The sequence below is a fragment of the Chanodichthys erythropterus genome, chromosome 14 (genome assembly GCF_024489055.1).
Source record: "Chanodichthys erythropterus isolate Z2021 chromosome 14, ASM2448905v1, whole genome shotgun sequence".
Classification (NCBI taxonomy): Eukaryota; Metazoa; Chordata; class Actinopteri; order Cypriniformes; family Xenocyprididae; genus Chanodichthys; species Chanodichthys erythropterus.
Genome location: NC_090234.1, coordinates 45,221,811 through 45,245,010, shown reverse-complemented (window position 1 = coordinate 45,245,010; position 23,200 = coordinate 45,221,811). Strand labels below are relative to the sequence as shown.

The window sequence follows — 23,200 nt, the reverse complement described above, 5'->3', positions numbered from 1 at the left end:
AAACGGGTCTGTGGCAGCTCTGGGCCTGGATTCAGCTCAGAGTTTATCAGGCCAGGGTCAGCCCTGCAAAACAGCCAACAGACCCGGCCAAATCAAGATCTGAACCAGAACCAAAGAGCTGAAGAGCTACAAGGCCAAATCGAGTCCAAACGGGGGCTGGATTCAGGCCAGCCACAGGCCAAACACAGGGCAGAGAACAATAAAACACATTAACGTCAACAATACAATTGACATTACTTAACTCCTGTATCGGTTTCAGAGACGATGAGCACCATATTGGTTATTTTTAATCCTCTTTATTTTCTCCTCTGAACTTTCTGACTCCAAAGTGATAAAGTGATATTTAAAGTACTTCAATTCTTAAAAGAAAAAAAAAAAAACTGTACTTGCATATAATGAAATATTGTTGGAAAAAAAAGCTACTAATCTGTTGGTGTGCTTTACATACGTACACTTATTGATGTGTTGACTTTCACACTAAATCACATGTAACGTACTTGATTATAAAATTAACTGTAATGTGTTATTCAATATTACATTTAAAGCTTATATTTTAAATGTACTAAATGGTAACTTCATCATTACAAATGTGTAATTACTATTATTATTTTTATTATTAAATGCTAAACTTTTTCACAAGGAAATTTAGCATTGCCCTGAGTGATGTATTGCCTTTTAAAAAACAGTTACTGCACGATAAGAATATTATGTAAAAATATTTCAAATATTACTTTAAAACATTATTTTAGAAAATTCAAAAGTGATCAGTTTAAAAGTCAGGGGGATTGGAAATCAAGTTAATAGTCGTTATGGTATCTGTGATATACACAGTAGTTTTTGAATAGGTGTTTTACCTCATAGCTGTTACTCTATTGATATATTGGCCAATCAACATCTAGGACCACAACTATCAGTTTTATTAATTTTTTTTCATTCTGTAGTTCTTTATAAAACCCCATTTATTAATGATGTAGATAACCCAGAAACTCATGGGTGGATTCAACTGCACTGATCTTAAGAATCTAAAATGAAACATCAATATATACACTATATTGCCAAAAGTATTGGGACACCCCTCAAAATCATTGAATTCAAGTGTTCCAATCACTTCCATGTCCACAGGTGTATAAAAGCAAGCACCTAGGCTTGCAGATTGCTTCTACAAACAGAAAGAATGGGTGAAAGAATGGGTCGCTCTCAGGAGCTCAGTGAATTTAAGCATGGTACCGTGACAGGTTGCCAATAAGTCCATTTGTGAAATTTCCTCACTACTAAATATTCCACAATCAACTGTTAGTGGAATTATAACAAAGTGGAAGCAATTGGGAACAACAGCAACTCAGCCACAAAGTGGTAGGCCACGTAAAATCACAGAGTGGGGTCAGCGCATGGTGACTTTCTGCAGAGTCAGTAGTTAGAGACCTCCAAACTTTGTGTGTCCTTCAGATTAGCTCAAGAACAGTGTGTAGAGAGCTTCATGGAATGGGTTTCCATGGCGAGCAGCTGCATCCAAGCCTTACATCACCAAGTGCAATGCATAGCGTCGGATGCAGTGGTGTAAAGCATGCTGGCACTGGACTCTAGAGCAGTTGAGACGTGTTCTCTGGAGTGACGAATCGTGCTTCTCTGTCTGGCAATCTGGGTTTGGCGGATGCCAGGAGAACGGTACTTGCCTGACTGCATTGTGCCAAGTGTAAAGTTTGGTGGAGAAGGGATTATGGTGTGGGGTTGTTTTTCAGGGGTTGGGCTTGGCCCCTTAGTTCCAGTGAAAAGAACTCTTCATGCTTCAGCATATCAAGACATTTTGGACAATTTCATGCTCCCAACTTTGTGGGAACAGTTTGGGGATGGCCCCTTCCTGTTCCAAAATGACTGTGCACCAGTGCACAAAGCAAGGTCCATAAAGACATGGATGAGAGAGTTTGGTGTGGAGGAACTTGACTGACCTACACAAAGTCCTGACTTCAACCCGATAGAACACCTTTGGGATGAATTAGAGTGGAGGCGGAGACTGTGAGCCAGGCCTTCTCGTCCAACATCAGTGCCTGACCTCACAAATGCACTTCTAGATGGTCAAAAATTCTCATAAACACACTCCTAAACCTTGTGGGAAGCCTTCCCAGAAGAGTTGAAGCTGTTATAGCTGCAAAGGATGGGCCAACTCCATATTAAACCCTACGGATTAAGAATGGGATGTCATAAAATTTTATGTGCATGTAAAGGCAGGCGTCCCAAAACTTTTGGCAATATAGTGTATATATTTTCGATTTCATAGAACCATAGATATAATATTCATGTTTGCCTGCACACATTCAGGTGCAGTTGGTAAGGTTTATATCTAAGTGTTTGAAATTCAGGTGATGGAATATGAATATGCTTTGTAGACTTATGACTCTGTAGACTAATTTAATTTACCTCTTGCATTAAATGTGTGTTTAGAGTTGATCTGACATGCTGATTGGTTAAAGGATCACTCACAGATTTTCTGATATGCATGAAAGTCAGTCTCTGATTGATGGAGTTAGATTTCGCCCTCCAAACACTGATCAGGTGGATGCAATAGAACTTGCTAAACTGTTTAAGCACAAACATACGGCTCTGATAAACTTGGATCATTGATTTGAATGAGATATCAACATACTGAATGTTTTCTGGGAGACAGATTGTTATTATTCCCCATATTTGGTGATGTTAGTTTGCCTCACCCTGAAATGTTTGCAATTCTTGAGTAATGGAGGGTGAGATGTGGCCAAATGTCTTCAAGTGTGTAGTTAAATACAGGTAATGAGTAGGTTGAGTTATTTAGAGTAAATGAACAGACCTCCCACACTCATACACATACATGTCATATTTGTATCGAAAAATGTCCTTTTTGGAGCTTGACAGCTCATATGGCAGTTCACTGTCAACATTCTGTTAAAGGGTACATAACACACAGTTTCTGCCAATCTCAGGTTAAACTTGAGTAACTATAGAGTGGTATTGCATCCTTCATATCTCTGAAGAGTCTTTAGTTTTATCAGATTTATAAAAGACAGATACAGCTGTACCGCTTCTTTCCGAAGACAGTCGAGCTCCTGGAGGCATGCCATGGGCGGAGTTAAAGAGTTGTTTACATGTCTATACATTTGTGTTGTTTACATTATATGCATTTGCATACCGATTGCCAACAAAACACAGACATTTGATGCAGTTGGTGCAGCACTGCCAACAACTTCCGTAAACCAAACAAATTATCCAGTGTTGTTGGGTGTGCTCTTGCTCTCGATCCGGTTGATGTGCGCGCGCTCTTCCAGGAGAAGTGCCCATACAATGAATTCCAGCCTTTATGATGTCATACAAACTTTCTGAAATGTATATGAACCCTGAAGGAGTGTATTTGGCACAGAAATACTCCTTCATATGTCCAACTAATTTTTTGAAACGTTGGCCATGTTTAGCATTAAAATCCAGTGTAAATAAGTCAGAATGCATGAAATAGCATTAGACATCCCCTTTAAAAAATCTCTTTTATTCCACATAAGAGAAATGCTTATTTATAGGTGAGGTATTTATCAAAAACACTCTTGTGCCTGTGTACATTCAACACACTGTTCCCTAGAGTTCCTTATATGATCTGTGCCTCAATCTGTGGCAGTCAGACACCCTTTTTTGATAAGATCAGTGTGATTCTGTGTTACTATCTTTGCTTTTTTTTTTCTGGGCTTAGCGGTGAATTGGTTGTGGTCTCCAGTGAGTCATAAGGTTATCAGCAGAGTACACAAGTGGTCTTAACTCGGTCACCTGGGAAACCATGATAAATAAAGTAAATACGGATTGTGAGTCATGGTTGGGGGAGACTGGGGGACGTGTGAGAGACAGCCTTCTTTATACACGTGAGATTTCCATTCCATGCAGTTAGAGTTCTGTATCAGTCTGACGTTAAACATCTAACAGACTCTTTTTCTTACAGAAATACTTGTTTTCTTGTGTCTGTCTGGTAAAGGTCAAAATGCTTCCTTGACATTTATTTTAGACCAATGTGTTGGACAAATTTCTTTTTTAAAATGTCATCATTTACAACATTCAGATGCAATTATTAGAGAGACCCCCAAGGGTAAATGATGTGGCATTTGTGTCCAATCAATCAATGATTTTGCATTTGTTTGTTTGTTTGGCTGGTTAGTTAGTTAGTTAAAAAGTTTAAGATGGTGTAACTATCCTTTTTTTTTTTTTTGTCAAAAGGTTTGCTACAAGGCTGAAATTGCAAATATATGTTCTCATTAAGTTTTTGTGATCATCTTTTATTATTTCCAAAAAAAAAACAAAAAAAACAAAAAAAAAAACATTGTGATCTATGTTACTTAAAAAATATTAAATAACCGTCCCCTTTTTATGGGGGACAGTGATTGCATTATCACAATGTTTGAACTCTGTAGCTCAAACTATACAGCATGGCACTAGCAATGTCACAGAAAATGTAAGGCTTAAATACACAGATTGAATGATGAACAAAACAGAACAAGAAACAGGTGTGTAACTAATTAGAAACCATGGCCTATAATGAGAACTAGAACACAGGTAAAACAGTGACAAAGAAAACCATGACTAGAAATTAAACAGACCAAAATAATGAAAATTAACAAGACATGACTGTGACATTACACCCACACTACCCCCAGAAAGCGTGTCCTTGTGCTGCAAACCTGAGTCCAAACTAAGGAGGGAGTGATGGGGCCCCAAAAGAGGATGAGGAGAAGGCAGTGGGAGACACCAATGAGAAGATGATCAGAGAGGAATCAATGGTGGGAGGAACCAGGGAGGAGATGATGGGTGGACCCAGAGCAGAGACAAGAGGAGCAAGAAAATGACCCTGAGTAGAATCCTGATGAAGGCCCGAAGTGGAACCGATGGAGGGAGGTGGTGGAGCCTGTGTGGAGAGGCCAGGCAGAACCAAGGAGACAATCTATTGAGATGGAGCTGGTGGAGGTGAAGACTCACAGGTGAGTGTGACCGAGGTGGAGATGTGGGCTTGGCAGACCAGTACGGAGATGGTGGGGATGAGAACAATGGTGAACCCGGAGGGAAAGAGGAGCCTGGCAGAGCCAGAGGGTTGGAGGGTCGAGTTGCAGCTGATAACTTAGATGTTGCCTCGGAAGTCGACGATGGACCAGGGTGGAGCCAAAGGGACGAGGGATTCCAGTAGAGCCTGAGGGATGACAGGAGCATTAAGCAAAGGTGGAGGTGGAGGGATCCATAGGCCAAGGTGAACAGGAACCCTCAGGCATAGGAGGGAGAGGGAGCCTGGATGGGACCATCCACAACAAAGGAGGCTTGGAGTTGAGCAGAGGCAATGATGATGAAGGATACTTCAGAAGACTTGGTGCTGGGATGAACCAGTGGAGACGAAGACGACTTGAGACTTGGCTTAACCAACGATGACAGAGATGACTTGGAACTAAGTTTATCCAGCGATGACGGGGAAGATTTGGAACTGGGCTTAACCATCAGAGATGAAGATGACTTGGAACTGGATGGGACCAGCGGATACTGTAGACCAGCAAACTCCTCTTTATTTAGCTCACCCAACAAACATAGGAAATATGAAACTAAAATAGCCTCTGGCGATCCCTCTGGCTGGATTTGAGATGGGCTCGGGCTCCGAGTCTGCAGTGGGCTCTGGCTGTTTCACTGCAGATATGGCTGATGGCCGGTTGGGCTGTGGGTCCAAAGTGTAAAATGTCCAAAGTGTAAAAGATGGTAAAATGTGAATCACACTGCACCAGTAATTAATTTCTTAATTAAGAAATTAAACAGAACAAGACAATGAAACATGACTGGGACAAGCAACACCAAGATCATGGGTTTAATTCCCTGGGAATGCATGAACTAATAATATGTATACTTTGGAATCAGTGGAAGTCGCTTTGGATAAAAGTGTCTGCCAAATGAAGAATTGTTAAATCAAAATAAACTGACTCAAAATCATTTTTAAGAAGGCACTTAAATGAATATGAAGATTGCCCTTATAAGAACTTGGCATTTTTTCAAAGATATTTAATTTTCATCATCTCAGACACCCTTATTTGTCACCAACCCCTAAAGCAGGAGAAATTACAATAGCAGTTCTGACTGTTTACGAAACACTTAGTCTGCTCAGTTTATTATGTCTTTTCCTTGATTATTTCTTGTACTTGATTATTATCATAAGTTTGATTTTCTGAGGTTCTTTATGTAAACAGTCATTACAAAGCATAATCAATAGTTATGAAAACACACACATCACAGATTTTTGGAGTCAAACACAAATGCCTGATTGCTATTGAATTATGAGTTGATTTATTTGGCCAAACAGGTGTTTGGATTGAGTGGATGTAACTTGTGCCATCTGTGAACTCCAGATTGTGAGCAGCCATATCTTCTGATGGACTCATCACGCAGGGCTATATTTATCTCATCAGCCTCTGTTAATGTGCATGTGAAAGAAGGAAGCCGTTTTTTGGAACATACAGTGGATGCTTTAATCAATGTAGCAAAAACAAAAAACTCACTGACGCAATTGTTTGCATGTTTGATTATCATTGAATCACTTACAAACACGCAAATGTAGCAGAAGAACCACAGTTGCCATGACTGTAACCAGAAAAAGGTGGTCAGATGCTTGGTGTTTGATTCTAAAATAAAATCAATCAAACTATAGATATGTATCGGTTCAGTAGTTAACTAACTCTATGAGAACAAGCATGTTGTGCAGTTAAATATACACCTACAGGAAATAAAAATCACATATGAGATTTATTTAATGTTTTTCCCTATACAGCATTGAGAACAAATAGAGACTTCTACTCAGGTCTCAAGCTTCTCTGATTTTTCTCCGGGGAAATACCCCACTAATCTTATGTTTCCTATTGACTTCTGCCTTTTTAAGTTTTATGCATTTTGCCACAAATATTCCATGTACTCTCTTAATAAAAATCATGTAAACTACATATATAATAATTCTAAAGCAGTTTTAAACATGCTGTTTAAAAATGTTTTAGAAGAAATTTAGTACATTGCACAAACCAGACTTGTTATTCAAATACACTTTAGGGACAATTTTCCAGACCCACGTCTCTCAAACAGTCCTGCTTCATACCACCTTAACGTTACCAAAGACTATAGAATAACACAAAACGTGTCACTCGTATTGTTTTGAATGGGAGAAAGTGTAACGCGCAATATGGCGCAATATGCCGCCTTCTAAATAAGAGCCAATCGCCGACTGGTAAAGTCATCGCGTCACTTCAGTGGCCGTTAGAATCACCGGTTTCTATAGAAACAGTCAGACTCGCGTCATGTAGGTCTGAGCATGCGCATTAGCTTGATCCAGCCTGAAAATTTTTTTTTTTTTTTTTTTTGTCATGATTTGAGTGTTTAGAAACTAAATTTATGAGCCGGTTGTTGTTAGATTTCATTGGTGATTTCAAATATGAAATTTAATTGTAAGGTTGGCGAACAGTTTTGGAGAATTTGATGATTCCCATTCAAAGAGATTGCATGATGCCCAGGATGCCCGAGAGGCGTTTCAAAGATGGCCGCAGAGTGAAATGACTTGTCTTAAAGGGACTTTGACGTTACTAATACATTTGCTCATCCATGAACATGATTTCTGCCCAAGACTGCTGGATTTCTTTCCATCAGCTGTGGAGGTTAAGACGACACCTCCCATGATTCCACGCTCATTCACGGTGTCATCAAGCTACGCCTTTGTTTTGAATAAGTGACCTCTAGTGGTGAAAATTACATATTGTGCCTTTAATAAATACAAATATATTGCTCATTGTTAGATAATGTTATTTGCATTATTCATTAAATAATGTTAACTAATGGGACCATATTGTAAAATGTTACCAAATGTTATTTTGAATATGTTTTTCATGAAGGGACAGTGGAAACATGATGTTATGTGACCTGCCCATTCATTTTTATTTAATTATTATTTTTTTCCCTATACTTTTGTTCTACGGCATTTTGGAAGAAATATAGAAGACAGAGTTGACACATAAATGAATTGAATCTGACAACTTAAGTCTAAATAGAAACCTCTGAACGTTTTGTTGTTCTGTATATCTAAACATATGCCAAATACATGGGAGTTTGTTCTGCATGTTTATATATTTTCAACATTATCTCAGTTTAGTTTAAGATTGTCAGCATTGCTGGATTTCTAGTGTTTGAGTGTGTTGCCTAAGTCACAATTCTATCAGTCTAACCTGAAGATGTCACTGGAGAAATGTTATTTGCAACACTGTGTCCCTAGGGATGATGAAAAAGAGTCATTGAATCACTGTTGGACAGAAAACCGATGCTGATTGATCATTCTCCCTTCATATGCCCATGAGAGTATGCGAGCAGGCACTGAGTATTAGCCTGTGTGTACATGCGGATCTTTGTGTTTTCCTAAATAACTGGCTCTCTATATGTCACATCAATTGAATGGACTTGTGAAAACAGAAGCTCACTTGATAGACTCTTTTTCAGCTCTGTATTGTCATGTTTTGTCCCTGCACTGAATGGATTGTGTTTATATGTGTGTTGCAGGTGATTGACTGGATAGAGAATCACGGAGAGGCTTTCCTCAGTAAACACACAGGTGTGGGCAAATCCCTACACAGAGCCAGAGCCCTCCAGAAACGCCATGATGACTTTGAGGAGGTGGCACAGGTGAGACGACAGCTGCAGATTCCAATCAGATTCATCCAAAACAGATATAGTCAAAGCAGTCATCCACAGCCAATCAGACTAATCCACATCAGTCTTATTTAAACCACTTATTTTCAGATTGAATCATTCACTTATATCCATCCAAAAACAGCCAATTAAAAGGTTTCTCAAACAGTGAACATATTTACATGTACACTAATACGCTGATAACTCACAAAAATCGGCTTATTGAAATAACCTGTTGTCCAGGTTTACATGCAGACCAATAAGTCGACAATGCGAGTGAACTGCTTTTACATGACTTTATTAAAAAATCTGAATGTTTCCAGTTACTGATGTTAACACGTAATAATTTGCATATCTGCAGTGTTTTGTTAGTGAATGAATCTGCAGCTTTGAACTAATTGAGAGAGTCACTGATTCAATGACCCATTCATAAATACAACACTTGCTTTGTGAATGAATGAATGAATGAATGAATCAATCAATCAATCAATCAATCAATCAATCAATCAATCAATCAATCAATCAATCAATCAATCAATCAATCAATCAATCAATCAATTGTTACCTTATTCATTAACAGGTTAGTTCACCCAAAAATGAAAATTCTGTCATTAAAGGGTTAGTTCACCCAAAAATTTGTCATTTATTACTTACCATCATGCCGTTCCACAACCGTAAGGCCTTCATTAATCTTCGGAACACAAATTTAGATATTTTAGTTGAAATCCGATGGCTCCGTGAGGCCTTCATAGCCAGCAATGACATTTCCTCTGTCAAGCACAGTGGTTCAATATTAATATTATAAAGCAATGAGAATATTTTTGGAGCACCAAAAAAACAAAATAACGAATTATTTAGTGATGGCCGATTTCAAAACAATGCTTCAGGAAGCTTCGGAGCACAAATTAATCAATGTGTCGAATCTGCTGTTCAGAGCGCCAAAGTCAGGTGATTTCAGCCGTTGGCAGTTTGACACGCAATCTGAATCATGATTCAATACACTGATTCATTTGTGCTCCGATGCTTCATGAAGCATCATTACTAAATAAGTCATTATTTTGTTTTTTTTGGCGTTCCATAAATATTCTCGTCGCTTTATAATATTAATATTGAACCACTGCACTCACATGAACTGATTTAAATATGTTTTTAGTACCTTTATGGATCTTGAGAGAGGAAATGTCATTGCTCCCTATGAAGGCCTCACGGAACGAAGGTCTTACGGGTGTGGAACGACATGAGGGTAAGTCGTTTTTGGGTGAACTAACTCTTTAAGTACTCACCCTCATGTTGTTCCAAACCCGTAAGACCTTTGTTCATCTTCGGAACACAAATTAAGATATTTTTAATGAAATCTGTGAGCCTTCTGGCCTCCGATAGACTGCAACACAGTTACCTCATTCAAGGCACAGAAAAGTAGTGATTACATTGGTAAAATAGTCCTTGTGATTCAACAATTTCTTCTCTTCCATGTCAGTTTCCTACACTAATCATGTAGTAAACACAGTGCCTTGCTTCCAGGTTCCATGTCAAAATGCCGGCTCAATATTGGCCGACACTGTTCACATGAGCAGCACGATGCATGCGTGTGATGCTGACACAGGAGCCGGCCGATAATGAGTTGCCATTCTGACATAGAACCTGGAAGCGCTGCACTGTGCTTACTACGTCAACAGCGTCAGAAAAAAGTATTCTCGTTGAACCACTGTAGTCACAAGGACTATTTTAACGATGTCTTTACTACCTTTCTGGGCCTTGAAAGTGGTAATTGTGTTGCAGTCCATCGGAGGCCAGAAAGCTCAGAAGGCATGTTTACTTTATAAAAATCCGTAAAGATTTCAAAAAATACATGTGAACCATGACCTGAAGGTGGCAGTTTTTACAATTATACTAAAACCTATAAACTAGTTCAGTTTATACTAAATAGTGTAAACTATCATTCAGATGTAAGAAGGGATGTGGTAGATTGTGTATAACAGGTTTTTCAGCAAAGTTTTGATTATGTTGATAGTTTAGAGGCCTTAGAAATTTGCTTTATAAGTAGGCTTTATAAGGTTAATTATCTCAAACAAAAACCTCTTTCTAAGATTCAGAGTCATGAACTTTGTAAACCTTGGATAATTTAGTGACAAGTTCATACTCATTCTACTAACATGACTTTATTTCCATGTGGCCTGATAATATAAAACTCCCAGAAGCTGCAATTTCAGATAGCTCTTCACATTTTGTATGAGCCTGAGACTAAAAATCGAATGTCACAATGTTTTTATGCTGAGCGCTGTTGGCAGTCATGGCTTGTTAGAACAAAACTCAGATTAACATGGAAGAAATGTGATTTATCGCTTATCATGGTGCGCCTAGTTTTGTCACAGTCTAACAATACAATTAGACTCAGATGCTGAAACATGTAGGACTGAGTCTTGTGTGTTCCACAAGCACACATGTGCAGCGACTTCTTGCCATGCAAATAAAAACATTTCTATCGGAAGCATTTCCCATACTGCACAAATCTCAAACAAACCCCAGTAGCCACAAGGAGGCAATCCTCTGGGTAATTACAGGAAGATTTTTTTGGTGTCCGACCCTTTTGAGACATTTTATCAAATAATGTAATAAAGATGTCAGCATATGCAGTGGTGGCAGCGCAGCAAACACAAAAGCTTCCGGGCTAATGGAAATGTTTTCAGCCCACTGCAGCTCCATCAAATGAGCTTCACAGATGGTTTCCTTTAGTGAATGGGCAATGAGTTCAGATATTGTATGCTTTGACTATAAAGCAATTACCAAATGCCTCAGTGTTGTAATTCACCTTAAGTACTCATAAGTAGCAACTTGAGGTTTAAGAAATGAGGGTAGAAGTGTGAAAATTCACAGTAGATTTGTGTTGTTAGGGTTAGTTAGGGTTAGGGTTAGTTAGTTGTTGTTTCTACACTGCACACAAGACAAAAAAGGTGAGTAGACATCATTGAATGCTGATTTTATTGGAAAACTGACACATTGGATGTGCCTCGCTTGTGTTTTTGAAAAAAGAAAGAACTTAACCACTATTACTGTATATGTTGATATTCTTCTTATTGATGGCTATTACTGCAATATAATGGAATGCAGGTACAATATATTAGGATCATTTGTTTGAATATTTTTTAGTCCACTTATAATATTAGTCAAGCTGTGTAGCCCTAAAAACAGCCATAATTCAGTTTTTCATGACTGTTTCATGACCTCTCGCTGACCCAAAAAATTAAAAATTCAGTTTTTTTGCTGCTGTAACATTACGACTTTTAAAATCTGAATATAAATAACTTCTGTTATGATTGGACAACCTTTGTAGGAATCTCTGTTGTGCAACATTCGGGTTCCCAAAGTCAAAATACCATTAATATTCTACAGGGGTGACATTGATTTTAGCCTTTCACAAAAAACTTATGAGCTCTGACATAAAGTGGGATGTGCAGTACTGTACACTACTGTTCAAAAGTTTGGGGTCAGTAAGTTTTTTTTCAAGAAATTAATACTTTTATTCAGCAAGTATGCATTAAATTGATCAAAAGTTAAACATTTTATAATGTTACAAAAGTTTGTTTTTGTTTTAAAGGTGCCATCGAATTGAAAATTGAATTTACCTCAGCATAGTTGAATAACAAGAGTTCAGTACATGGAAATGACATACAGTGAGTCTCAAACTCCATTGTTTCCTCCTTCTTATGTAAATCTCATTTGTTTAAAAGACCTCCGAAGAACAGGTGAATTTCAACATAACACGGACTGTTACGTAACAGTGGGGATCATTAATATGTACATCCCCAATATTTGCATATGCCAGCTCATGATTGAGGCATTAGACAAGGGCAGCCAATATTAACGTCTGGATCTGTGCACAGCTGAATCATCAGACTAGGTAAGCAAGCAAGAACAATAGTGAAAAATGGCAGATGGAGCGATAATAACTGACATGATCCATGATTACATGATATTTTTAGTGATATTTGTGAATTGTCTTTCTAAATGTTTCCTTAGCATGTTGCTAATGTACTGTTAAATGTGGTTAAAGTTACCATCGTTTCTTACTGTATTAACGGAGACAAGAGTCATCGCTATTTTCATTTTTAAACACTTGCAGTCTGTATAATTCATAAACACAACTTCATTCTTTATAAATCTCTCCAACAGTGTAGCAATAGCCGTTAGCCACGGAGCACTATCAAACTCATTCAGAATCAAATGTAAACATCCAAATAAATACTATACTTACACGATTAGACATGCTGCATGACGAACACTTTATAAAGATCCATTTTGAGGGTTATATTAGCTGTGTGAACTTTGTTTATGCAATGATAGAGTCAGAGGTCGGTAGGGGCGGAGAGCGCGCGATTTAAAGGGGCCACAGCCTGAATCGGCTCATATTTAATGATGCTCCAAAATAGGCAGTTAAAAAAATTTATTAAAAAAATTCTATGGGGTATTTTGAGCTGCAACTTCACAGACACATTCAGGGGACACCTTATACTTATATTATATCTTGTAAAAAAACGTTCGATGGCACGTTTAAATAAAAGTTGTTCTTTTAAACTGTCTATTCATCAAAGAATCCTGGAAAAAAATGTTTTTTACAAATATATAAATCATGGTTTCTACAAATCTATTAAGCAGCACAACTGTTTTAGCTGTGATAATAAGTGTTGGGGGTAATGCATTACAAGTAACGTGAGTTACGTAATCAGATTACTTTTTTTAAGTAACTCATTACTTTTAAATTTACAACAAAATATCGGAGTAACTTTTTCAAATAAGTTAGATAAAGTTACTTATAGAAACTTAGTTACTTATAGTTACTTTAGAGAAACCAAGAGTAAGTGCAGAGGCATCGTGTGCAAACCTGCAGTAATTAAATATATTAAATAACACAAATGTACTTTATGTAATTAATCTCAATGTCTTTGCTGCTGACCTTTTATGATCCAATTCAACCGTAATGACTTTAGATGAACATCACATTTGTGTTTAATTTTATATTTTATTGCTGAAGTAAGAGTGTTGAACTTTCTTCTTCTGCGTCATTTCACTTTTGTTGTGAAAAGGGCCTTCACATTTGCCAAAAACAGAGCTTTTGTTTTTTTGTTCTTATAAAACAAAAAAGCAAGTCCAGCCCAGGTGAGAAAAAGTAACACAAAAGTAATGAAGAATAAGGCATTAATATGTGCTTCATAAGTAAAAATAAACAGCCAATATCCTAGTAATATGCATGCTAATAAGCAACTAGTTAATAGTGAGAATTGGATCCTAAACTAAACTAAACTAACTTTTTTTTTTTTTTTTTTTTTTTTGAGCCAGTAATAAACCCTTTCAAAACAACCTAGCAAAGCCCTAGCAATCACTCACAACACCTCAGCAGCATGACAATGAGTATTTTCCTCACAACATGTTCAAATCTAGCTATGCTGTCATGTACAAACTAGACAAATTTGAATTAAAGTCACACTTTTTGTCATCTTAAATAGGATCAACTGATATTTGTTAAACAAAGTGATGTTAAATACATTGCGCAGTAATCTGACAGCACACAGATGAGATAAAGATCACTGTACACTAAACCATGCCTCTCTCATCCACATAAATCCCCTGAGATGAATAATCCATAATAGTCTGGATGACAGATCGTGAGTCTCAGTGTCATGAGAAGGGCCCGAGACGATCTGACTCCGTCTAAATAAGCGTAAGGGATTTGTTTTGGCTCAGCCATTATTGGTAACCAGTGAGACATATGCAGCTTTTGTTATCCTGACATCTGCTTATCAGACATATGATATCCAAGAAGATGAAGAAATGAGACACAAACGCCTCTAGACACTTTCAGGCCACATTCTAATGGAGACTATTCGTCTAATGTATGTACATGTGTGCACTATCAAATCAGGAATGCGGCATATTATGATGGATTTTCAACCCCAAACAAATCCCTAATGAACTTTAAAGCAGCAATATATCACTCCGTGTGGTAAAAACAGTCAGCTAGTTCTCATGCGTTCTACTGTAATAACTTTAGACTAGTTTATGGATTACTGTATTTACAGAAAGAAAAGGAAATAAACAACAGGAAAAACAAAGATTAACTTCATCAATAAACTTATCTAATCAAAAAAGTCACAGAAAGATGATAATACTGATATTTCAGGATTGTATGTGCAGTCATGTTAACCAAAAATATGCAAAGAATAGCTAAGATTATAATCTTAAAGTACATGTGAACATTTTCATTAGTATCTATATGAATCTGTATTAAGTATTTGTTAGATTTAGTGTACACAATCATTAAAAAGTTTGGAATCATTTGGAAAACTTGGAATAATTTGAAAAAAAAAAAAATATATATATATATATATATTTGATAAAATATATAGAATAAAAACAGAAATATTGTGTATAATATCTGGACCTGTCTGCAATTCAGAGTCATGCAGTGTGAAATTTGTTTTGACTGGAAATAACACCGGCGACGACCTACAGCCAATAAGAGAGCAAGATACAGGACAAGGAAAGGTTCAGGGGGAGGAGTCATAGACCTGCAATATAACATCAGCAAGCATGGCTTCGGCAAACAAAAACTTTTTCTCCTTTATATTCTTTTTTTTTCTTTTTCACTGCAAATCGGCACACAGACAGTTTGGATCACAATCTTCTTGCGTGCATCATTTTATTAAGAAGAAATCCAGTCAGAAAGCCAGCAACTAAATGGTACCCCAGACAGTCATGTCTTGTTTTAGTGCCTAGAGGTGATATGTTTGTTGTCATCAAGTCAGAAATAACCATTGTCATAAAGAACAAGTTATAAAGGGCTTAAATATATTTTGAAGGTATTAGAAATGTATTAATATGAAATATCTTTATAAAAAAATAAAAAATAAATGTAATTGGCCGTGTTGCTAAAGCCACAGGCATGACCATGCTTCTATTTCAAATCTGAAGTGGATAACTCTAAAACTCTGAGGTTTTTGTTTTGTTTTATTTTATTTTATTTTATTTTATTTTATTGTTTTGTTTTGTTTTGTTTTGTTTTGTTTTGTTTTGTGTTTTGTTTTGTTTTGTTTTGTTTTTTAATCCCTCATTTATTTAATCAACTTTCTCACTTCATGTTCTTTGACTTTGTATCAAATGCCCTTCTTAAAAAAACAAAACAAAAAGAAAACATTCCATTGGATTCAGGATGCCTTTAACCATATAAGGGATTTCATGGTATTTCGTAAGTTTTATGATTTTTTTGAGTCTCACATTTGTGGACTTTTTGCACGAGGGTGCTCTCTGGCTTGTGGTATGAATGAAACAAATATTACATGAGAGTGTTTAATGCTCCATAGTGCCTACATCTTCACATTTTGGGTAAAAATTGAATAAATATTACTCCTCTCTACGGAAATTTACAGTAAACATATGAGAATCCATCAACATTTTACCAACTATGCACACTTTTTAACTAAAAGCCCTGAGGGATGTTGTTTTGTCAAGCAGTATCATGACAACCATACAGGAGCTGTTGTTTGTTTGTTTTCAATGGATGTGGCTGAGGCTCATATTTCATATTAAAGGTAACAAATGAATAAATTACTGTCACTATACATTCTCGGCTTCTGATTTTCTTAAGAGCTCTTATATAGGAACTCCTATAGTGATAAGAAAATGGGCCCTGGTCTGTTTATTAATAATGTCCCCTAGATTAAGACAAATAGCTGAGCAGCTTATGGATTAAAAACATATTTTTATAGCTCATTGTTACTTTCATATAATTTACATAATGTGATTTATGGGTCTGTAGCTTGACTGCTCTGTGTTTGATGTTCGCTGTCACCACTGAGCTGATGGCAGATTCCTGTCTCAGATTTTTGGTCACTGATGTCACGATCTTCTATATTCAATAACGACAAAATCAGATTGAGTTCACGTCTGATGTGTGACTGCAAACATGGCTGCAATTCCACAGTGATACAGAGAAATATCCTTAGTCAGGGTAGATGGCATGTTTCATTTTAAAACACACAAGTGTGAAGTATGAAGAACAGAGAAAATGCCTCTGAACTTTTGTATCAGCAGGACTCAAATGTAATGTCTTAACTGTGTGTTTAATGAAGGATTGAAGCCCTCTGGAGCTGTAAAAGTGTTCTTGTTCTTCAGTCACAGCAGGTGAATACACATATAATTATCTCATGTTAATTAGCCGACCTCTCAGTAAAGCATCTTACCTTATGTCTGACTGTGAGGAACAGTGTTGACTGGGGTGAAAATGCTCCTGTCTCAGCAGCCAGTGGGCCACTATTCCTCTGTTTTTGGCTATGTTAGGGCCACAAGGTGATAATCCGTGATAACTGCTGCTTCTGATGGGGTTCATGCTGAGTATAATGTGGTGATGTGATGTGTGCCAGGCTGGGATAACCGGCTGCATTCATTCTAAAGATGGGTGTTCAATTTTACATGTGAGGAAAATGTTTTTACCACCATAAGAGTAATTAATCCTTTTGTTCATTTAGTTGAGGTCTGTGTGGTCTGGCATTTCTATTGGGATATTGTCTGATTTCCTTGTTTTTTTATCCCTGAAGGCTTTAAATAGGACATATGTGTATGAATTAGGTGTGTGCAACAGAGCCAATATCTGTAGCTGTATTTGTTACAATCTCAAAATTATTTGTATCTGTATTCAGATAAAACCAGGCGTGGTTGGGGCTTTGGCCGGAAGTTCATGAAATTTATTTATATTTTTATTATTAGAATTACAATTTTTCTTCAACTGTCTTCTAATTAAAACTATAATACTAAATGTTAAATAAAAGAGAAAAAAAAAAAAAAAATCTTATGTCAGGACAATCATCCACAACCTTCACTAAGCAGATTAGAGAACATGGAAGTTAAAAATTGCTGAAAAAAAGGATACTATGCATGCAAAATGTAAATCTGAACAAAATCATGATATGATTCAGTATCTTTGTTGATATTGCTTTTGTCAGTCTCTTGTTTAAGAGAAATACACAGAGATGGCAATGTGGCTCGTTTCATTCATAAAGCTTATACTCATTCACACTCATTATTGCATAGCGTTTTTTTTATGTTTATATAGCTATAATATTGTGCTGTCCCCTGGCTCACCTGTTATCCAGCAAACACGAGAAGTGTCCAAATATTTGTTCTATCACTCTGTATAGAATTTGTTATTCATTTTTAAGCTATTATACGTGCCTTTCCTAATAAGGTATTTCGCTTCAGGCACATGCCTGGTATAAATCCTCTATAAAAAAAAAAACGGGCAGCTGTGATTGCCAGAATAATTCTGTAAAAATACAATAAACATGTAAACATATTTTCAAAACAGCATTTTACAGTTTAAAACTGTAATTGGTTCCACTTTATATTAAGTGGCCTTAACTACTATGTACTTACATTTAAATTAATCATTTGATACAATGCACTTATTGTGTAAAAACATGTTTTTACATTGTACTTATATTTTTAAAACACCTGCATGTAATTACATCTGTAATTAATTTCTGTAATTACATTTATAATTACACTGTTGACCCATCCATTAACCCACCCTTAAACCTACCCTTACTACCAAAGGGAAATACTAATATAAAGAAGGTGTACAGAGTCATATACACAAATACAAAACACCATCATGGTCAGGGTTTCCAAATCTCACGCATTTGGCGTGAGACTCACGCTTTCATGCTCTGGCTCGCGCTCTCATGCTTCCCAAGTAAATCTCATGGCAAATTAAAAAAAGCCAACTTGCTACACATTGTATAGATTTGAAATAAACTATATAGATTGCACTGAATGTCAGCTTGCCTATTTTGCTCAAGATAAGGATTTATTCAATCCACATGTCATGCAAACAAGAAACTATGCTTCTAACAAGAGCTTGTTCCAAGCACACAACTTTGCGATGCTATGGTTTCGGGAAACACAGTTTCGTTGAACGACGGAACTTGCGACCATAATTGGCTAACAATGCTTTAGTGTGTGTTGCTGGTAGTAGTGTGCAGCGCGTTTTCAGAAACCCTCCACCTTCCCCAGCTCCACCTGTATAGATCTGCTACGGTGTAAAATGTGCAGCAGCATGTCTTACATGCTCACAGACCAAATACATTATCATTGCCATATCCATAAACATGCCAATCTCCCAAAAGTTGTGATGACAGAACTAATATTTTGTCAATATCTGGATCTCAAATTTCATTTTAAATGAAATGAACACTCATTGACTGCTTTACCATGTTTTCTCTCTCCCGGATCAGAACACTTACACTAATGCAGATAAACTCCTGGAAGCAGCTGAGCAGTTGGCCCAAACGGGCGAGTGTGACCCCGAGGAGATCTATAAGGCAGCGCGACACCTGGAGGTCAGGATCCAGGACTTTGTTAGGAGAGTGGAGCAAAGAAAACTACTGCTGGACATGTCCGTCTCCTTCCACACGCACACTAAAGAGGTAAGACTGCTCACTCACACACATACCAGGTGAATTGCAGAGGAATGCTGGGAGGTTTTGCTGAGTAGTGCCAGATGTGCTAGAAGAACATGCTGTTTACCTCTCAGCTGCCAGTCAGACACTTGTGTGAAAAGTTAAATGCTTTTGCCATTACGTAACTCATTACATGTTTAAGGCTCATTGCTGCAGCAGTCAATAGCAGTGATTATTAGTGATTTATTATGCAGTAATGTGACATCACCCTACATCCATCACCTCATGCACCCTGCGTTTGAGAAGGACAGAGAGAGTAAATATGTTGGAGGGTTAAGTGGCACCATCCATCTTACTGGGGCTGTTTGGTGCTGTGCTTGTCTCATGGAGCTCTACCATGAGCAATAGTTTTGTTGATGTATGGGGATTGTAGGAATGTGGTTTTCTCACGATTGCCTCTGATGTCCTGATATTTGTCTCTCTCTCTCTCTCTCTATGGAGACTAAGATCTTGTAAAACACACATTTATTTCAAGATTAAAAACTACATGCTTAATGTAAGTTTTCAATATTTATGAAATGAGTTTTGTTAATATTTTTCAAAGAAGTATCTTATGCTTACCAAGGCTACATTTACTGTTATTCCATAAAAAAAAAATACATTAAAGTAACTATTTCAATGTGTCGGCAAAGCGTTCTTCAGCAGTCCTTCAGAAATGATTCTAATATGCTTATTTGGAGCTGAAGAAACATTTATTTTTTATTATCAATGTCATGCTGCTTAAATTTGTGTGTGTGTGGAAACCATGATACAGTCCATGATAAATATATATTTATGATAATGGAAACATCTTTACTGTTAACTTTGATTTAAGGCATTCTTACTGAATAAAAGTGTTAATTGATTAGAAATTCTAATCAGCATTGTAATACGCTGATTTGGTGTTCAAGAAATATTTCTTATGCTTGCACTTTCATAGTTTCGTCATAGATTTAATGGAGTTCTCATTTAAGTATGGACTTTGTCTCAGATTTTTCTCCTCAAATTCCTGAGGAGAAATAAAAAAAGACCAAAAATGTGTTCTTTAGCATGTAATATTGCTGTTTGAGCACGGAAACGGTCTGCAAAGCACAAAGTCACTATTATGCAGTTAAAAGTCTCTATATCAGTAACTGTAAGCATGTCTTGGTCTTGAGTTTTCTTCCAGGAGCAAACACGTCACAATATTTCTCATTTAAATGATTCCCACCCAAGCATATGCAAAAAAAAGGAGTGGGGCCTGGTTGAGGTGTGTTAGTATAGAGCAAAGCCACTGTAAGGCAAGCCTACAACATTTAGCCAAAAAGGCATAATGCTAATGCTCCGGCTGTAGCGTTACACAGGGAAGGAGACCAGAGGCCATTACACGATAGGCTAAGAAGTGCTGTGCGTGATTAAGTTAGCCATTACGCTTTCTCCAATGGTAAGAAATACAGACACTCTCATCTCCCTATAATATACAATCTCTGTGTGTTGAATCTAGCAGTTATGATAAGGGGTGTGACATGTTCCAAACACAATCGAAGCGCTTGACCAATCAAAACACACTGGTCCAGCTGACCAATCAGAGCCTCGGAAGGAGATAGACACAGAAAACTACAAAAAGTGTTACTGACAGACTGGGAAGATGCTGCAACAATGATAATTATGTGAAAAATAATACGTTTTTTTGAATATTCAAGCATGAAAACCTATTCTAGAAGATGGCAAGACTTAAATCAAGACTTTGTAAAAGTCACGTTTAGTCCAAAGATGAAGATGTGTCAAAAGGATCAAATAAAACAAGGTTTATTAAATGACTCAAATGCAGGTAATCCATAGAACGCGCAAACAACACGAAACAGTGTGACATGCACAAACAATACTGGATCATGAGGGAGAGGAAGTGAGGAACTCAAATACACAAGGGTGATGAGCATAATGACCAACAGCTGTGATGATTAATGAGTGTTCATGGAAACTGATGAGTGGCGGGAAACTTGAACAAAGGAAACAGGAAACGGGTAACAGAAGAAAACAAAGTAAAAGTTCATGAAAATGAAACTAAAAGAACATAATTGTGACAAATATGGCCTCTTTAGGAGATTTGTGATTATTTCAAATGGAGTAGCATGTATCTTCAAATACAGTGGGTACGGAAAGTATTCAGACCCCCTTAAATTTTTCACTCATTGTTATATTGCAGCCATTTGCTAAAATCATTTTAAGTTCATTTTTTTTCCTCATTAATGTACACACAGCACCCCATATTGACAGAAAAACACAGAATTGTTGACATTTTTGCAGATTTATTAAAAAAGAAAAACTGAAATATCACATGGTCCTAAGTATTCAGGGGTAGGGGTACTGTAGGGTGATATAAAATATGGTTTGTACAGTATGAAAACCATTACGCCTACGGAATGTCCCCACAATCCAAACGTGTGTGTGTGTGTGTGTGTGTGTGTGTGTGTGTGTGTGTGTGTGCTGAGACTGAAAAGAGCAACATTATGTGAGCTCAGACTAACATCAGCAGTTCTTGGCATAAGGAGGTTCTCCTGCTGGCCAAAGTTTTACAATGTTTCACACTGGCCTGGAGAGTTTCTGGACTGTCCTACTGAAAGAGGCTCCTGCATCCAGAGGTCACTACACAAGCCTTTGAATGAGCTCAAGTTTAGAAGCACTCCAGAAACACTTCATTTCAGTCTGAAACACACACTCTCACACACACACACACACACACACACTTAAGAATTAAGTGAATGTAGCCTCTGTAAATGGTTTAGACAGAGAACAAACTCAACAGGAAAAATATTCTCAATTCTACAGTTTAAACACTCACTCATACTTCAACAGTTGTATAATATAGCTTGATACCACACATATCTATTTCATGTGTGTATTTCCATCTGGAAAACTTAAAATTGTTTGCTCGTCTGCATTGTATAAATATTAAATAGATAAGTACATGACTTTCTTTACAAGATAAATAATAAAGAAATAACTTGTTTTTTAAATTTAATGTGCTTATATTTTGAAATTGTAACGGCAATAGCCCTATCCACATTTTTCCTACACCCCATGCGTAAATTAAGAGAGTGACTTCCATTAAACTGTAAACAATCAGTGAAAGGCTCGCTCTATGAATGGGATAATACCATAGACTGTATAAAATATGGATGTAGTGTCCGTGACGACACCCGTAGGTTTCTGGAGAGCATTTTTGAAGCCCAAAGTCTGCGGAGCCAGCCATCACCACCTTGGCAGCGCATCACTGCACTTCACTCCTGGATAAGTGAAAATGGGCAAAGAGGTGGGACGTGGGTGGAGCTGAGGTGTCTGGATGCTGAAACCACACATAGGAGCTATCTATCTATCTTAGATGATTTCCACCTAGGACTACTGCCTCACAATCACAGACTCAGTTTCCCATAACCCACTGCCTGGACTATCAGCCATGATTTCATTCAGCTTCTGGATTATGATCTTGAATTTACCTATTAAAACACTGCATTTGGATTCTTAGCCATTCATGTCTTGGAGCAGTTTGTTACAGAAGACCTAGCCAACAATGGATCCAGCAGTACAGTTTGTCAGTCTTCGTCAAGGAACTCGTTCGCGAGGACCACATTTGTGCCCTAAAGGTGTACAGAGAGCACCCTCCGGCTGCAAGTATGAATTGAAAACACCATTCCTGAAATGTCCTCTTCTTCTTTAGAATAATTTGTGGACTAAATTTGCACAGAGAGCGTCCTTCGGCTGCAAGTATGAATTGAAAACACAATATCCAGCACTCATAGTGATGACAATAAATATTACTCCTCAGTATAGAAAAATTGACAAATATATAAGAATCCATCAATATTTCTCCAAATGTGCATGCTTTTAGGCTAAAAGCCTATATGAAATGCCATAGAGGTAACAATTGTTCAGACACTTTGCATCACAGAAATACATTATATTTTAAAGAATATAATAGAAAACCATTATTTTAAATTGTAATAATATTTCACAGTATTGCCGTTTATGATGAGCGGAGACAT

General features: G+C 37.2%; 1 protein-coding gene across 7 annotated transcripts in view; it reads left to right on the top strand.

The window, feature by feature from the left end:
* kalrna (kalirin RhoGEF kinase a) overlaps positions 1-23,200 on the top strand; it is a 296,510-nt gene that overhangs the window by 144,535 nt on the left and 128,775 nt on the right. For 6 of the 7 annotated variants that reach the window (XM_067410582.1, XM_067410577.1, XM_067410579.1 and 3 more), the window contains 2 exons: positions 8,563-8,685; positions 18,975-19,166. In XM_067410582.1, the coding sequence (XP_067266683.1) occupies positions 8,563-8,685; positions 18,975-19,166 (315 nt within the window). Of the gene's footprint in view, positions 1-8,562; positions 8,686-14,386; positions 14,408-18,974; positions 19,167-23,200 lie in introns of those variants that run through there. The other variant, XM_067410581.1, reaches the window with a different exon arrangement.